The 15,876-nt window shown below is 51.8% G+C and overlaps 1 protein-coding gene across 1 annotated transcript; it reads right to left on the bottom strand.

Moving 5' to 3' along the window:
* Nucleotides 1–4,059: 4,059 nt before the first annotated feature.
* LOC102561242 (olfactory receptor 1361) lies at nt 4,060–8,133 on the bottom strand. Its single transcript, XM_006266326.1, has 2 exons — nt 8,077–8,133; nt 4,060–5,019 (listed from the first exon to the last, which is right to left on the bottom strand). The coding sequence occupies exons 1-2, from the start codon at nt 8,131–8,133 to the stop codon at nt 4,060–4,062; spliced, it is 1,017 nt and encodes a 338-aa protein (XP_006266388.1).
* Between the last annotated feature and the right edge of the window lie 7,743 nt (nt 8,134–15,876).

Below are 15,876 nucleotides of genomic sequence, written 5' to 3'. Positions count from 1 at the left end.
ACTTCTAGTCATCAGTTATCCCACTCCATTTTTTGGCCAGAGCTGTCAGAAGGAGTACGGGCTGTGCGCTGCTCTTGGATTGGGTTCTGCTGGCATGAGAAACATCTCAGGACTTGCACTGTCAGCACCGACTTAAGGAGGAGGCTTCAGCAGGGCTTCCTGTTTGCCTTTGGGGGTGGCTGTGAAGCGATTTGGTACTGGAGCCTCCTCTCTTCTCTCCCTCTTGCCCTTTTTCCCTAGAGGCCCTAGCTCTCTCTGTATCTGCACCCTCATTTCTCTATCTACATCAGCTGGCTCCCAGCCTTTCAGCCAGGCAGACCCCTAACTGCTGATTGCCTGTAGCTGGGGCTCAATCCCTGCAGGCTGAGCGCCTTTGTACGAGGTTCTTTAATCTTAATTGCATACAATGGCTGGCAGCTTCCAGCACCAAGCAAGGCCCCTGGGAGCAGGGGCTCACAGACACCAGGCCAGGGGGCACTGAGACACCTGAGCCTGCAGCAGAGATTGGCTTCCCATTACTGAATGCTGTGCCTCAATTTACCTGTCAGGAAACTGGGCAAAAAAAAAGCTATTGACTGGTTCTTAAGGATGCTTCTGGCTGGCAGAAAGTCTCTGTGCTTGGGAACAAGGTTGGGGTGTTCTTGGGGGAGGAGAGACTTCTGTGGGTCTCCAGTTTCTGGGGGGAAGACCCCCAGACTAGGATCAAGAGGTCTTAGGTGGTGGGAAGGGATCTGACAGCCCACAGACCCAGCTGAAGGAGCATGTACCGTAAGGCTGTAGCATGGGGGGGCAGTATCAGGGCACTACTCGGGGGGGGGGGCAGGGGGGAGCGCTGAGGATGTGGGATGCGGGCATGGAGCCTCTGCTTGTGGTTTAGGGCCACATGTGGCATTTGCTTTCCAGGCCCATCAGGAGCAAGGCAGCCCTGGCCCTCATGGCTGAAGCCTGATCCTTCCTGAGGGTCACATGGCAGCTCACCCACTTGTAGAAGAGGGATCTGCCATGATGGGGCATAGTGTTGTCATTGAGGCGTAGGCCTGAGGTCTTCTCTTGGGTGCCTTAGTTGCAGGCAAAGGAAAAGGAGGCTAAATGACCATGCACATGTACACACGCACACACACACACGTGCGTGCGAAAGCACACATGTATAAACATGCACATATGTACACATAAACATATGAATGAACACATGTGCACACGTACACATATGCACACACGCAGGTATGCTCATGTGCTTATGTGAACACACAGGTATGCATGTGTATGTGCATACATATATGCATACTTGGATGCCAACCTTCCCTGCAATGATGCTGAGTGCTAGGCAGGCCTGATCCTGAGTTCACCCTCTGCTTCCCTGATGGAAGGGGCCAGGGAATAAGGCTCAGCGGCCTCCTCTCCTGTGTCTGCATAGTGCAGGTTGGTCTGTGCTGCCTGAGCATGCTACACTCATGTGCATTACCCTCTTACATGAGCCCAGGGTGCTGGGAGGAGAGAGACAAGGGTAGCAGGGGCAGGCTGGGCAAAGGGACACAAGTAGCTCCTGGGGGCACCACCAGGTATAGGCCACCATCACATTTGCTTGGAGCTGGGATTCTGCTCTACCCTCCTGGCACCATCAGGAGCTGGGCCTTTCTGCAGGGCTGCCTGCCCCTGCCCTATTCATCAACTCCCCTGACTGAGCCCCCTGCCCCTCAGTGAAGGTCTTGTGATACTGGGACACAGTGGGAAACTGGCTGGAGCTCAGAGGCCTAACTCCTAACCAACTGGTCTCATGCCCTGGGTGGCTGGGGGGAGATGCTGCCTCCTTTGCTTGTAGCCAGTGCACATGTGGAGCAGCCATATAAACTCCCAGACAGAGGAGGTGACAGGTCCCCTGCAGCAGCCCCCCGCTCCCCACTCTGCCTGAGATGGGGCCACGTGGGGACATGCTGCGGGGGGGAGGGATCTCCTCTAGCCCCGCTCCAGCTGCCCCTGCCCTCGGCTCCATTCTGGCACCCCAACCTTAGGCACTGCCCAGGGCTTGTGCTCTGTTGGCCCACCCGTCCTCATGAGACTCTGAACTGCCCCTGCCATGACACGGCTGTGCAGGGTGCTGGGACTCATATCTCGAAGGGGCTTATTGGTCAGGGCTTTGCTGTCATATAAATCTGTATGGCTACTAAGGACACAGCTTTCCGGCCCCTGCCTTCCCACATGCCTCTCTCCTCTCCCTCCCCTGGTGTTGGGGTTCAGCTTCGACTCAGGGTCCCTTGCCTCCTGTTCGGGGTCTCATAAGGCCTGTCTTGTTGGCAGGGATGACCAACTGGTGGCCCCCGAGGGGTAGACCTGCAACCCCAGGCTCCCAGTGCTGTGGGCCCCTCCCTCTGTCCTCAGGGGTGGTCAGCATGGGGCGCACAGACCACAAGTGGCACAGGCAGCCTCACTGTGTGGGACATGACAGAGCAGGGAGGGAACGGCAGCACAGTGGCAGACAGGGCAGGGAGCAGAAAGCAGAGCAGCAGATTGGGCAGGGGAAGGGGCTAATTTGTGGATCACCTGCCAAAAGGTTGGTCTCCACTTCTCCAGCTCCTGCTTCCTGCTCCTGTTAGTGGGGGCAGCGTGGCCTGGAGGATTAGGGATCCCATGGCTGGAGGCTCCCACGTGGCATGGCACAGCGTGGCCTGTGGCCCACAGTCACTCAGAAGTTGGACAGTGTTGCTCTAAGGGATGCTCCCAGGTGCTGTGGGCATCAGAGCAGCCAAGCTGTTCTGGAAGGGAATCACCTCTCCAGGAGTGTTTTTGGGCTCTGGCAAGTTTTTTCTTGTCTCAATGCATCCAGGATGGTAGAGGAGGGGGCTGACCCACCCCCCCATAGAGAGCAGGGGTGGATCAAGGGGGTACTGTGGCATGGTCAGGGGCACCCCTCTTTGATTCTTGTTGCCAGGGTAAGGAGGAGGGATGGTAGAGCAGGGGTAGCTGCAAGAGAGCTGGTGCAATGCCCCCAGGTTCTCACAGCTCCAGTACTGGGTGCAAAAAGCGACTTTCACTCACTGAGTGGCATGGGGTGGGGTTGGGGATAATGTGCAGACCTCCTGAGAGCTGCAGTGGCATCATTACCTGACACAGCTGAGCTCTCTGCACGCCAGCAGCTGCGCTGGAGCACAAGCTGCTGCATGGGGTGCTACCATATCTAGAGGGTGCAAGTGGGGCATGCGCTCTGGGAGCCAGTGTGGAGGGGGCTCGAGATCGGGGGCCCTGGGGAGCCCACATGGGGGGAGTTCTGCAGCCAGGGCAAGGGGAGCCCATCCCCAGCCTCAGCAGCCGGAGCCAGCACCCACTCCTGAACCACAGCAGCAGCAACTGGAGAGCAGGGTGCTTGAGGCATGCTAGGTTACACCCCTGCTACTGAGCTCAGGCTACCAAGGTGCTGCTGAAGCCCCTGGGCTGGCAGGTTCCCCCAGGAGGGCCAGCAAAGAGAAGTGCAGGAAAGGTGAGCCCATTTGCTGCTGATACCACCCCCAGATGACCCAGGCAGAAGAGGAGCCCCAGGGTGGTGGGGGAGACTGGGGACTGGGTGGCAAGAACCAAGGGCAGGAACAGAGATCTGCCCACCACTGACAAGTCCAGGGCCCTGCGCAGCTGCTCACTGAAGCTGGAGCCCCTGGGCGGACAGGGGACCCTGGGGCCTAGTCAAGGACCAGATGCAGAGAGGAGGGACCCATTCACCCACTGCTGTACCCTTCTGGTCTAGGTGATGGGGAGCCACAGAGGTACTCAGCCCTGCTTCAGGCTGCAGGGGACATTTGCCCCATGTTGCATGGGGACAGCAACAGCCATGGGTATCTTCCTGCCACCCCTGTTGGTATCTCTTGCTGGGCCCGGGGCTTCAGTTGCACCTCATTCCTTCCTCTCATGATCTGAAGAGCAGCACCAGTGACATCTGCCACATCACACCCCCCTCCTCTTCCACCCATGACTACGGCTGACAGGGGAATGATGCTCCAAGCAAGGAACATACATTCCCACCATAGGCAGGAAGGTCTACTTCAGGTGATGTGATGAGACCTCCTTCTCGTCTCAAGGGCCATGAGCCAGGACCTTCCTCCAGGCTCTCCTGATGGCAGACAAAACCTCTTTGTTCCTCAGACTGTAAATGAGGGGGTTCAGGGCTGGTGCAACCACAGTGTAGAAGAGGGCCATCATCCGGTCTCGGAACAAGTCGAAGCTGGCAGCCGGGCGGAAGTATAGCCAGGCCACGGTGCCATAGAAGAGCAGCACGACGGTCAAGTGAGACCCACAGGTGGAGAGGGCTTTGCGCAGTTGGCTGACAGAGTGCTGGTGGCACAAGGAAACCCCAATGAGGGCATAAGAGGCCAAGATAAAGACAAAAGGACTCAGCACCGATATGACGCCCTCAGTGAATAGGGCCATCTCATTGAGGAAGGGCCGAGTACAGGAAAGTCGCATCAGGGTTGGCAGGTCACAGAAGAAGTGTGCGAGTCGGTTGCTGCAGTAGTGCAGCCGGGCGACCAAGGTGGTGTGCAGCAGGGAGTTCAGGGTCACCATGACACAAGAGGTCCCTACCATCTTGAGGCACAGGGCACGTGTCACTACAGCAGCATAGGACAGTGGATTGCAGATGGCCATGTAGCGGTCAAAGGCCATGATGGCCAGCAGGTAGCCCTCCATGTTGCCTGTGCAAAGGAAGAGGAACACCTGAGCCATGCATCTAGAGTAGGAAATGGCTTGATTCTGTGTTAGGCTATGCACCAAAGCCTGGGGTATAGTGATGGATGCAAAGCTCACATCCACCACAGCCAAGTGGCTGAGGAGGAAGTACATGGGGCTGTGCAGCTGGCTATCAATCCACACTGCACCCAGCAGGAGGGCGTTGCTCATCACATTCACCAAGTAGGTGGCCAGGAGCCCTGCAAATATCAGGGGCTGCAGGTCCCGGCGCTCTGACACGCCGAGGAGGATGAATTCAGAGACAGTGGTCTCGTTGATACCCTCCATCACAAGGGAATATGTTGGCACCTGAGGGGAAGGAGAAGGGAGTCAGTGATTGTGGAGAATGCAGAATTTTTGTCACGTTATAAACAGCAAACTCAGCTCTTGGCAAACTCCTGTGTGTGTTGCTGCCCTGCTGTTATAAATAGAGACATTGCTCATCAGAGAAAGAGGAACGTGGATACATTTTCCCATGAGAAGAAGTAAGAAAGGGTCATCAAGCATTGTACACATGAATAGGGCAAACTGGAGAGACCACAGCTGCTTACACAGGTGGGAAGAGTGGAATGGTTGATCAGGGAGATGAGAGCTCTTCTAACCCCTCTGCAAGCAGCAGAGAGCTTGGAGACAGAGACTACAGTGTGGACACAGGTTTATAATACTGGGAACAGACACATGGAGGGCCAGAAGAATTGCAGAATGATGTGGAAAGCTGGGCAGTCACTCCTGTGTCTATGGACCCTGTCTTTGGCTGTCTGGCATGCTACCCCAAGGCTCAGCATCCTGTACCCCTGGTGGACTAAGGCAGGGTGGCCAGTTTTGGAAAGACTGCCTACATTGCTGGCATTGCTACCCTTTGAGGCAGCAATGCCAGCAATGCTCAACACGGAGTTGAGCAGATTTGAAGTTTTTATAGATTCATAGATTCATAGACGTTAGGGTCGGAAGGGACCTCAATAGATCATCGAGTCCGACCCCCTGCATAAGCAGGAAAGAGTGCTGGGTCTAGATGACCCCAGCTAGATGCTCATCTAACCTCCTCTTAAAGACCCCCAGGGTAGGGGAGAGCACCACCTCCCTTGGGAGCCCATTCCAGACCTTGGCCACTCGAACTGTGAAGAAATTCTTCCTAATGTCCAGTCTAAATCTGCTCTCTGCTAGCTTGTGGCCATTGTTTCTTGTAACCCCCGGGGGCGCCTTGGTGAATAAAACTTCACCAATTCCCTTCTGTGCCCCCGTGATGAACTTATAGGCAGCCACAAGGTCGCCTCTCAACCTTCTCTTGCGGAGGCTGAAAAGGTCCAGTTTCTCTAGTCTCTCCTCGTAGGGCTTGGTCTGCAGGCCCTTAACCATACGAGTGGCCCTTCTCTGGGCCCTCTCCAGGTTATCTGCATCCCTCTTGAATTGCGGCACCCAGAATTGCACGCAGTACTCCAACTGCGGTCTGACCAGTGCCCGATAGAGGGGAAGTATCACCTCCTTGGACCTATTCGTCATGCATCTGCTGATGCACGATAAAGTGCCATTGGCTTTTCTGATGGCTTCGTCACACTGCCGGCTCATGTTCATCTTGGAGTCCACTAGGACTCCGAGATCCCTTTCCACCTCTGTGCCACCCAGCAGGTCATTCCCTAGGCAGTAGGTGTGCTGGACATTTTTCCTCCCTAGGTGCAGCACTTTGCATTTCTCCTTGTTGAACTGCATTCTGTTGTTTTCTGCCCACTTGTCCAACCTGTCCAGGTCTGCTTGCAGCTGTTCCCTGCCCTCCAGCATGTCCACATCTCCCCATAGTTTTGTGTCATCTGCAAACTTGGACAGAGTACATTTCACTCCCTTGTCCAAGTCGCTGATGAAGACATTAAAGAGTATCGGTCCAAGGACCGAGCCCTGTGGGACCCCATTGCCCACACCCTTCCAGGTCGAAACCGACCCATCCATCACGACTCTCTGGGTGCGACCCTCCAGCCAATTCGCCACCCACCGGACTGTGTAGTCATCCAAGTCACAGCCTCTTAACTTGTTCACCAGTATGGGGTGGGATACTGTATCGAAGGCCTTCCTGAAGTCTAAGTATACGACATCCACCCCTCCTCCTGTGTCCAGGCATTTCGTAACCTGGTCATAAAAAGAGACTAGATTGGTCAGGCACGATCTGCCTGCCACGAACCCATGCTGGTTTCCCCTCAGCATAATTTGTCCTGCCGGGCTCTCGCAAATGTGAGCCTTGATAATTTTTTCAAAGACTTTGCCAAGGATGGAGGTGAGACTGACTGGCCTATAGTTGCCCGGGTCCTCCTTCCTCCCTTTCTTGAAAATGGGGACCACATTGGCCCTTTTCAAGTCCTCCGGGACTTGGCCCGTGCGCCACGAGCGTTCGAATATTCCCGCCAGTGGCTCTGCAATGATGTCGGCCAGTGCCTTCAGCACCCTCGGATGGAGCTCATTCGGGTCTGCCGACTTAAAGGCATCCAGTTCTTCCAAGTGACTCTGCACCGTCTCAGGGTCTATGCATGGACGTGTGGTGCCTTGCTGCTGCCTCTCTACAACCCCAGTGAGTAACAAGGAGTAACAAGGAGTAACTGGGAGTTACTGGGAGTAACAAGGAGTTACTGGGAGTAATAAGGAATAATGGCCATAAGTTGATGGACAGTAAATTCAGGCTAGACATCAGGAGGCACTACTTCACAGTCAGGGTAGCTAGGATCTGGAACCAACTTCCAAGGGAAGTGGTGCTCACTGCTACCCTGGGGGTCTTCAAAAGGAGGCTAGATGATCACCTTGCCGGGGTTGTTTGACCCTAGCATCCTTTCCTGCCCATGGCAGGGGGTCGGACTTGATGATCTGCTCAGGTCCCTTCCAACCCTACCAACTATGAAACTATGAAACTATGAATAATCAACTGAAAATGAATTGAGACAAGACAGAGGTGATGGTGGGAGGCAGACCACATGACTTGTGGGGCATGGTGACACCAAATCATCAATGGCATTCAGCCTCAGGTTTGCAGCCTGGGAGTATTTATGGATCCTTTGCTGCTCCTGGATCTTAAGGTGGCAGCTGTGGCTAGGACTGCCTAGTTCCATCTGGTGACAGATCTGTGACCCTTTCTTTCAGACTGCTCTGGCCACCACCATTCAGGTCTTTAACCTCAAGGATAGACTATGGCAGTGCACTCTGTGTGGAAGCATCCACAAGCAGGAGCTGATGCAGAACACAGCGGCCTGCCTCCTGATGGGGTTGGGTTGCCAGGAGCATATCAATCCAGTGCTCCAGAGTCTGCACTGGGTCTCAGTAGCTGTCTGGGTGCAATTCAAAGTGTTGCTTTTGACTTAAGAGTCTCTAAGTGATCTGGGGCCTACATACCTCAGGAGTCTCCTGCAAGAACCATCGGTGTGCCACGTCCACTTTGTAAACCTTCATGGGAAGTCATTCTCTGCAGTTATTCCTCACCTCTGAACTCTGTCCCTTTTGAGGCTTGCAGAGCCCAAGCCTGGTTATCTCTTGGAAGCAGTGCAAGGCCTTCCTATTTGGGCAGGCATTTTCCAAACAAAACTAGTCGGAGGTGGTGTTTAAGGGGTCTCTGTTTCATCCTGCTGTTCCAGTTCCATTTTAAATTGCTTCAGTCCTGTTGTCACTCTCCTGTTTCCTGGTTCATGCAGAGATGCCTGGGAATGAGAGACGAGACTATTCCACTCTGAGATTGACTCACCTCAATGTGGCTAAATCAGCTAGTTCAGAGGGAAGAGAGCAGGATATGGGGCCTTTCCCTACTAGGGAACATCACTCCAGTTAAAGGAGAAATGAGACGATTTAAGGAAAAGGATAATATGTACCACCCCATCGTTTCCGCACTCTCTCATGTACCCAGTTGTTCATCTCTCCACTGATCTGATGTTTTAGAGAGGTGCCTACAATGACTCCAAGGTCTCTTTCCTGATCTGTAAAAGCTAATTCAGAACTCAGCATTGTGCATGTATAGCTTGAGGTTTTTTCCCCCGTCTGCACCACCTCATACGTGGCAATACTGAAGTTCATCTGTCACTTTTCCCCCCACTCATTTCACCTAGTGAGATCTTTCTACAAATGATCTCATAGAACACAACAGATATTTTTTTTGCAGGAACAGTGGGTGAAAATGATATCTTTTTAGGTAATTTTGTGAAAATTAATGGGATTTTCCAACCAGCTCCGGTCCTCTGATTCCACCACCTCTCTGGGTAACCTGTTCCAATGTTTTACTGACTTACTAGTGGGATTTTTTTTCCTAATATGTATCCTCAACTTCCCTTGCTGCAACTTGAGCCCATTGCTCCTTGTTCTGTCACCTGCCACCACTGAGAACAGTCCAGCTCCAGCCACTTTGCAACCCCCTGCAGGGAGTTTAAGGCTGCTATTCAACCCCCGTCAGTCTTCTCTTCTCTAGACTAAATAAGCCCAGTTCCCTCTGTGGCAGAAATGCCACCGTCTGGTCCCTCTCCAGAGATCTGTCTCTGCCAGAGTGAGAGGCTGGTGTTGAATCCCTCAGGGAGGGGGATCACAAAAGCCTGGTTCCTCGGAGGTGGATGCTCTGGTCACTTGGGGAGGGGGGGGGAAAAGCCCCGCTCACCGGCCCAGGTAGCCAGTGATGCTTTTTAAATTGGTTGGCTAGTGGCCAGCACTGGCAGCTTCGATTGGACCGGGCTGCTGAGGTCAGGAAGGTTATTTAAAGACCCGGTCCAGGAAGAAGGCAGCCATTAGCCATGCGGTTATCCAGGTGAATCTGAAACTGGGAGAGGAGCTTCACCATCTGAAACAGGCTCTCTCCTCATCACCGCATGCTCCAAGAGTGCCCTGCCTCCAGAGGGAAACTCCAACCACCTCTGGATGATGCGAGTGAGTAAGCTACTCGAGATCAAACTAGATATTTAGCTTACAATGACTCAGATGCGAGATCAAAAGGCTACCTCAGCCACACTGGTTTGCTCTATGGGATTCCTCTGATATTCCTCTGATATTCCTATGATACTGCTCTACCTTTTACCCTGTTTCCGCCCTACCCCCTGTGATCAATAAAGTTCTCCTTGTGACCGGTGTGGGAGACTTATTGAGGGGTGGGTCTAAATTATGCTGAGGAGGCCCCTTAGGTCTGTGGACTAAGGGAGGCTTCCCTAATAAGCCCCTGACTTGGGAAAGTGCCCCAAGTGCCTGTATTGGGTCTAGCACCCATTGGACGATCAGGCCTGCATTCTCCAAGGTGCGCAGAGCCAGAAGTGAGTCCAGAGCCTTGGATGGTGGCAGCGGGAACCCCAGGCTAGCGGGTGTGCTCCAGGGAAGGGGTCGGCCGGGTGGGAAGCACCCCAGGGAGGCACTCGGAGCCTGGAAGGTGGTCGGGCGCAGGGAGGTGGGCGGCTCAATGCAGGAGTGCCCCCTACTGGCCTGCCACACCCTTAGCCTCTCCTCATAAATCATGTGCTCCAGCCCCCAAACCATTTTTGTTGCCCTCTGCTGTACTCTCCTCAATTTGTCCACATCCTTTCGAAGGGGGGGGGGCAAAACTGAACACAGGACACCAGACGGGATGTGGCCAGCATTGAGAGGGTCCAGAGGAGGGCCACTTGCATGATCTGGGGACAGCAGGGCAGACCCTATGAGGAGAGGCTACAGGACCTTAACCTGTTCAGCCTTTACAAGAGAAGGCTGAGAGGGGACCTGGTGGCCATCTATAAACTTACTAGGGGGGACCAGCGGGGAATGGGACAGACCTTGTTCCCCCGAGCACCTCCCAGAGTAACAAGGAATAATGGCCATAAGTTGTTGGAGAGTAGTGTCAGAACCCAGTAGGTGAGTGCCTATGTCACAGTGGAAGGTTTCATTGATTTGACGCCTATAATGCAGGGGAATTTCTCGCCACAGTGGAATTTTCTGCTACGGTAGAAAACCCCGGTGCAGTGAAAAGTTCCCGCCAACTTTATGCAAACACGTGCACCACCATTGGCCGGTTATAAATTATTCATACTTAGTGACTAGTAATTGGCTCGCTAGCCATATAAAAGTTAGACCAGTTTCCACCCAAGTCGGAGAACTCTGTGCACATCTGAGTGAACTTGGCGGACTGATCACCCACCAACGACTCCCCATCGCTGACCGTCCTGACATACCCCCGTGCCCTGCAGGCCCGATAAGCCGTTCATGTCTTACTCAAAGAGCTCACGTTTGCAACTGTAACCTAAGCCAGTTTCTTCTTCCTGCGCTGTGTACACTGACGGCGTAAGTAAATAATCTCTTTGTTTAACCGATACGCTTCAGTGCCTAATTCCGCTCCATCGGTCAAAAGTACCCGTCTGACATTTCGGGGCTACTGGCCACAGCCCGGCCTACCACTCGACCGCCACAAGTAGGTTCAGACTAGACATCCGAAGGCAGTACTTCACAGTCAGGGTGGCTAGGACCTTGAACCAACTTCTAAGGGAAGTGGTGCTGGCTTCTACCTTGGGGGTCTTTAAGAGGAGGCTTGACAGTTACCTAGCTGGGGTCATTTGAGCCCAGTTTTCTCTCCTGCCCAGGGCAGGGGTTGAACTAGAAGATCTACAAGGTCCCTTCTGACCCTACATCTATGAATCTATGAATCTACGAGATGTGGCCTCACCAGTGCTGAATAGAGGGGAAGAATCACTTCCTTGGACCTACTGGCAACACACCTACCAATGCAGCCCAGGATGCCGTTAGCCTTCTTGGCAAGAAGGGCACACTGCTGGCTCATATTCAGCTTATTGTCCCCTGTCCCCCCAGGTCCTTTCCTGCAGAGCTGCTTCCCAGCCTGTCAGCCCCCAGCCTGCACCGGTGCATGGGCTTGTTCTGTCCTAAGTGCAGGACTTTGCACTTGTCCATGTTGAACCTCATGAGATTCCTTTTGGCCCAATCCTCCAATTTGTTTAGGTCACTCTGAATCCTAGCCCTACCTTCCAGCATATCTACTATTCCCTCCAGGTTGGTGTTGTCTGCAAACTTTGTGAGGGTGCACTCTGTGCCATCTTCCAGGTCGTTGATGAAGACGTTGAACAAAACTGGCCCCAGGACCAACCTCTGGGGCACTTCACTTGATACTAGCTGCTAACTAGACATCAACCCATTGATTACTAACCTCTGAGCCTGATGCTCCAGCCAGTTTGCTATCCACCTTTCAGTCCATTCATCCAGCCCGTACTTCCTTAGCTTGCCTGCAACTATGTTGTGGGAGACTGTATCAAAAGCCTTGCTAAAATCAAGGTACACCAACAACATCCACCAGTCTCCCCACATCCATGGAGCCAGTCACCTCATCATAGAAGGCAATCAGGTTGGTCAGGCATGGCTTGCTCCTGGTGAATCCCTGCTACCTAATCCTAATCACCTCTTTCTTCTCCAAGTGCTTAGAAATGGATCCTTGAGGATCTGCTACATGATTTTTCCAGGGACTGAGGTGAGGCTGCCTGGTCTGTAGTTCCCTGGGTCCTCCTTTGTCCCTTCTTTAAATAGGGGCACTATGTTTGCCCTTTTCCAATCATCTGGGACCTCTGCTAATCGCCATGAGCTTTCAAAGATGAAAACTAGATTTCCATGAGTGCTCTGATATTTGGAGCAGTTTCAAAAGGGGAATGGTGCAAAAGGGCAGCAGTAGGGTATATTCTAATTGTTATGTGTGAGCCAGCAGCAAACAGTACAGATGTAGCATAACCGCTCCAGCTTTAACAGCAAATCAGACTCTTAGTCCTTATAGGCACCTTACAAGTCTAACAGATAGAGATTGATAAGACCAGACAAGATATTAAAACCAGGATCCATGACCTGGCAAACGGGTCTTCCTACTTGGTGTGAAGGCTGCATTCTCTGGTGAGAGCTAGGATGTGTTTGCTGTAAACAGGATGCTCTTTTGACTGGTGCATAACAGAGGGCCTGGAAATCCTTAATGATTTTGTATAGGGCTTGGGGGTTACAGTAGCATATTGTGCTCATACCTTGTCTGCTAGTGACCAAGATAGCATCGTGTACCATGAATAGTCATGGATGCTAGTGACTAGGCTTGTTGGTTGACAGTGAATTTGGCTGAGCTGTTTTTTTTACTAAGAACCAAGCCTGGAGTCACTCTGTGGGTATAAGTAGGGGGGTCATTAGCAGACACACACTGGAGGCAGTAGCAGCTAGGGCTGTGTGAGGCTTCAGACAGAGCTTCGCATCCGGAGAAGCTTCGGACCCTTCGGGGGCTGAAGCAGCACATCGGGTCGAAGCGCTGGCCTAGAATACACAGTTCTTCCAGATGGTCCACAAGATCATCCCCCTCGGCCCCTGCTGACCACACAACACCCTTCATGCCCCAGAGAACACTTTGGATTCAGAGTTCAAAAATACTCCTTACAGGGCACCACAGGACAGTGACAAGAGAGCCAAGTGTGCAATGGCAGGGGTAGCCTCAGTCCAAACTCTCGCTGCTTCATCCAACCCCCCTGCTCACACCTACCCTCCACTTCTCCCATCCCAGCTCCTCTCACAAACTCAACCTCACCTGCGAGAAGTCAGATTGGAGGCCCGCCCCGGACAGCACGAGGAGAGAAACTGTCAGTCTGCAGCTCCCTGTAAAGATATATTCCAGGATAGAGGCATCAGGGAGACCAGACTTACCTGTAATTATCCCCTCAGGGAATGCTTTGGAGATTTCATTCATGCATTCATTTGTTATTTATTTATTGATTTGATTTCTGTGCCAGCCTCTCTGAAAAAGCTCAAGGTGGCCTACAATAGTCATAAAAATAGATAAAATAATAAAACAATCTATATACTGATATGCCAAGGCATAGATGGTCTGAGAACATTTTAGGGTATTTGCACAGCCATTATGTACCATTTTAAAGCTTTAAATGTAGATTTGCACAATCTTAAAAAATTGCAAAAGTCTAGAAAAAAGGCAAGAAATAAAGAAGTGGCTGTAGAAAAAACATTATATGATACAGCACGTGCCCTCATATCACCTAGAAATGCTGGCAGGCACTGCTGGGTTTCAGTCCACTGTGAGATTTCATGCAAAACAGATCAATACTGGATCTTCACCTGACAGAGTAATACCACCTACTTAGAACAAACTTTGTGTGCACACCTTCTAAACATGTTTAATCACAATTTCTTTTCTTTTCTGTACTTTAAGCTATAACCAATAATTTAAGCTGAAGTTACTGCATTTTTCTTTCTAAGCTAGAAGTAACTGCTTAGGTTACTACATGGTGGGCACATCTACACGTGCAATTAATGCGAAGCAATACATTTCAAACCTTATTGTTCACGAGTTTATTGCTCTTGGGCGTGCCATTTGCATGTGTGCCCAGGACCACAGCATGTTGAACCAGCTCAAAGCATCCCCAGCTGGCAGGGGGTCCCAGGGCTCAGCCTGCCAGCCCAGGGCTGCTCTGACCTGGCTCAATATGCTGTGGAGGAGCTGGCTGGGGCACAAGAGTGCTCCAGTGAAGGGCTAGCTGGCAGACAGGCCCCACACTGAAGCACCCTCATGCCCAGCCAGCCCTGTCAGAGCCTACATGTGTGTTGCTGTGGAGTAAAAAACTCTGCAGCAGGATAGCACTTGCATTTACAAGTACCATCCTGCTGTGAAGCTAAGTAGTTTACTCCAGCTTAATAGGGGCACAAGCATAGATGCGTGACATTTACTGCTAATAATAATATGACATTTACTGCTAGTTAATATGTTAACCCTATAACTTTTATTCTTATTCAATTTGTATGTAGTTAAGCCTTAACACGTGTCCTGGCCTTGCTCTATAGGGGAAGGAGGGAATCTGTGCCACAGGCAGTTTCCCCCTTCAGCGCACCTGCCCTGCTAACATTTCCTTCATTTGGAGAGGGGAATACATCATTGGGTACCACCTGGGTTACAGACAGAACTGGTATGTTCCACTTTATTGAAGAGGGATGCGGATAACCTGGAGAGAGTCCAGAGAAGGGCTGCTCGTATGGTTAAGGGCTTGCAGGCCAAACCCTATGAGAAGAGACTAGAGAACCTGGACCTTTTCAGCCTCCGCAAGAGAAGGTTGAGAGGCGACCTTGTGGCTGCCTATAAGTTCATCACGGGGGCACAGAAGGGAATTGGTGAGGATTTATTCACCAAGGCGCCCCCGGGGGTTACAAGAAACAATGGCCACAAGCTAGCAGAGAGCAGATTTAGATTGGACATTAGGAAGAACTTCTTCACAGTTCGAGTGGCCAAGGTCTGGAACGGGCTCCCAAGGGAGGTGGTGCTCTCCCCTCCCCTGGGGGTCTTCAAGGGGAGGTTAGATAGGCATCTGGCTGGGGTCATCTGAACCCAGCACTCTTTCCTGCCTATGCAGGGGGTCGGACTCGGTGATATATTGAGGTCCCTTCCGAACCTAACATCTATGAATCTATGAGTTCAAGGTTTTTTACATGAATTTTATGCAAATTTAACGCAGAATTTGACTAAAGATCAGATGAAAATGTAGAAAGAGCACAGCAGAAAGGAAGGAAGAGGAGAAATTGTGAGAATGAATTAAACAAGTTTGAGTGGATCAACAGCATGACAGATTTAATTGTGTGCTACAACCCAAAGCATCTTTTAGCTTTAAGCCTTGAGAAGGCTCACAGTTGTCAAAGAAATTCAGGGTAAAGAGTTATTTGAGGAAAAAAGTGTGTGTGTGTGTGTGTGTGTGTATGTATAAAGCAAATATGCAAGTACAATAAACAACTTTAGTGAAAAGTGGCTGGGCACACACTTTTAATAAAACAGTTCTCCAAGGCCCAAAGCTTAGCCCACCTGTTTAAAGCCTGCCCAAATAAAAAGGTCTTACATTGCCTCGTAAAGGCAGCCAGGCTCAGGCTGTTGCAGGCCTTAAGGGGAAGGAGCTCCAAAACTGAGGAGCAGCTACCAAGCATGACCTCCTACGTGTGTGAACTTGGCACTCTCATACAAGAAAGTTGTTCTTAGCTGGCCATAGAGACAGTGATAGAGTATAAAAGAGGAGGGGGTCCCCATGGTACATAGGTCCAAGGTCATTTAGGGCATTTTAGATCAAGACCAGAGCCTTGAATTGTATCTAAAAAGCTATTGGAAGCCAGTGCAGCCTCTGAAGCACTGGAGTAATGTACCGAAGACAATGCACCCCTGTCAGAAGATGGGCTGCTATGCTC

The sequence above is a fragment of the Alligator mississippiensis genome, chromosome 15 (genome assembly GCF_030867095.1).
Source record: "Alligator mississippiensis isolate rAllMis1 chromosome 15, rAllMis1, whole genome shotgun sequence".
In the NCBI taxonomy this organism is placed as follows: Eukaryota; Metazoa; Chordata; order Crocodylia; family Alligatoridae; genus Alligator; species Alligator mississippiensis.
The sequence above is the reverse complement of the archived record's forward strand: the minus strand, read 5'-3'. Positions and strand labels throughout refer to the sequence as shown.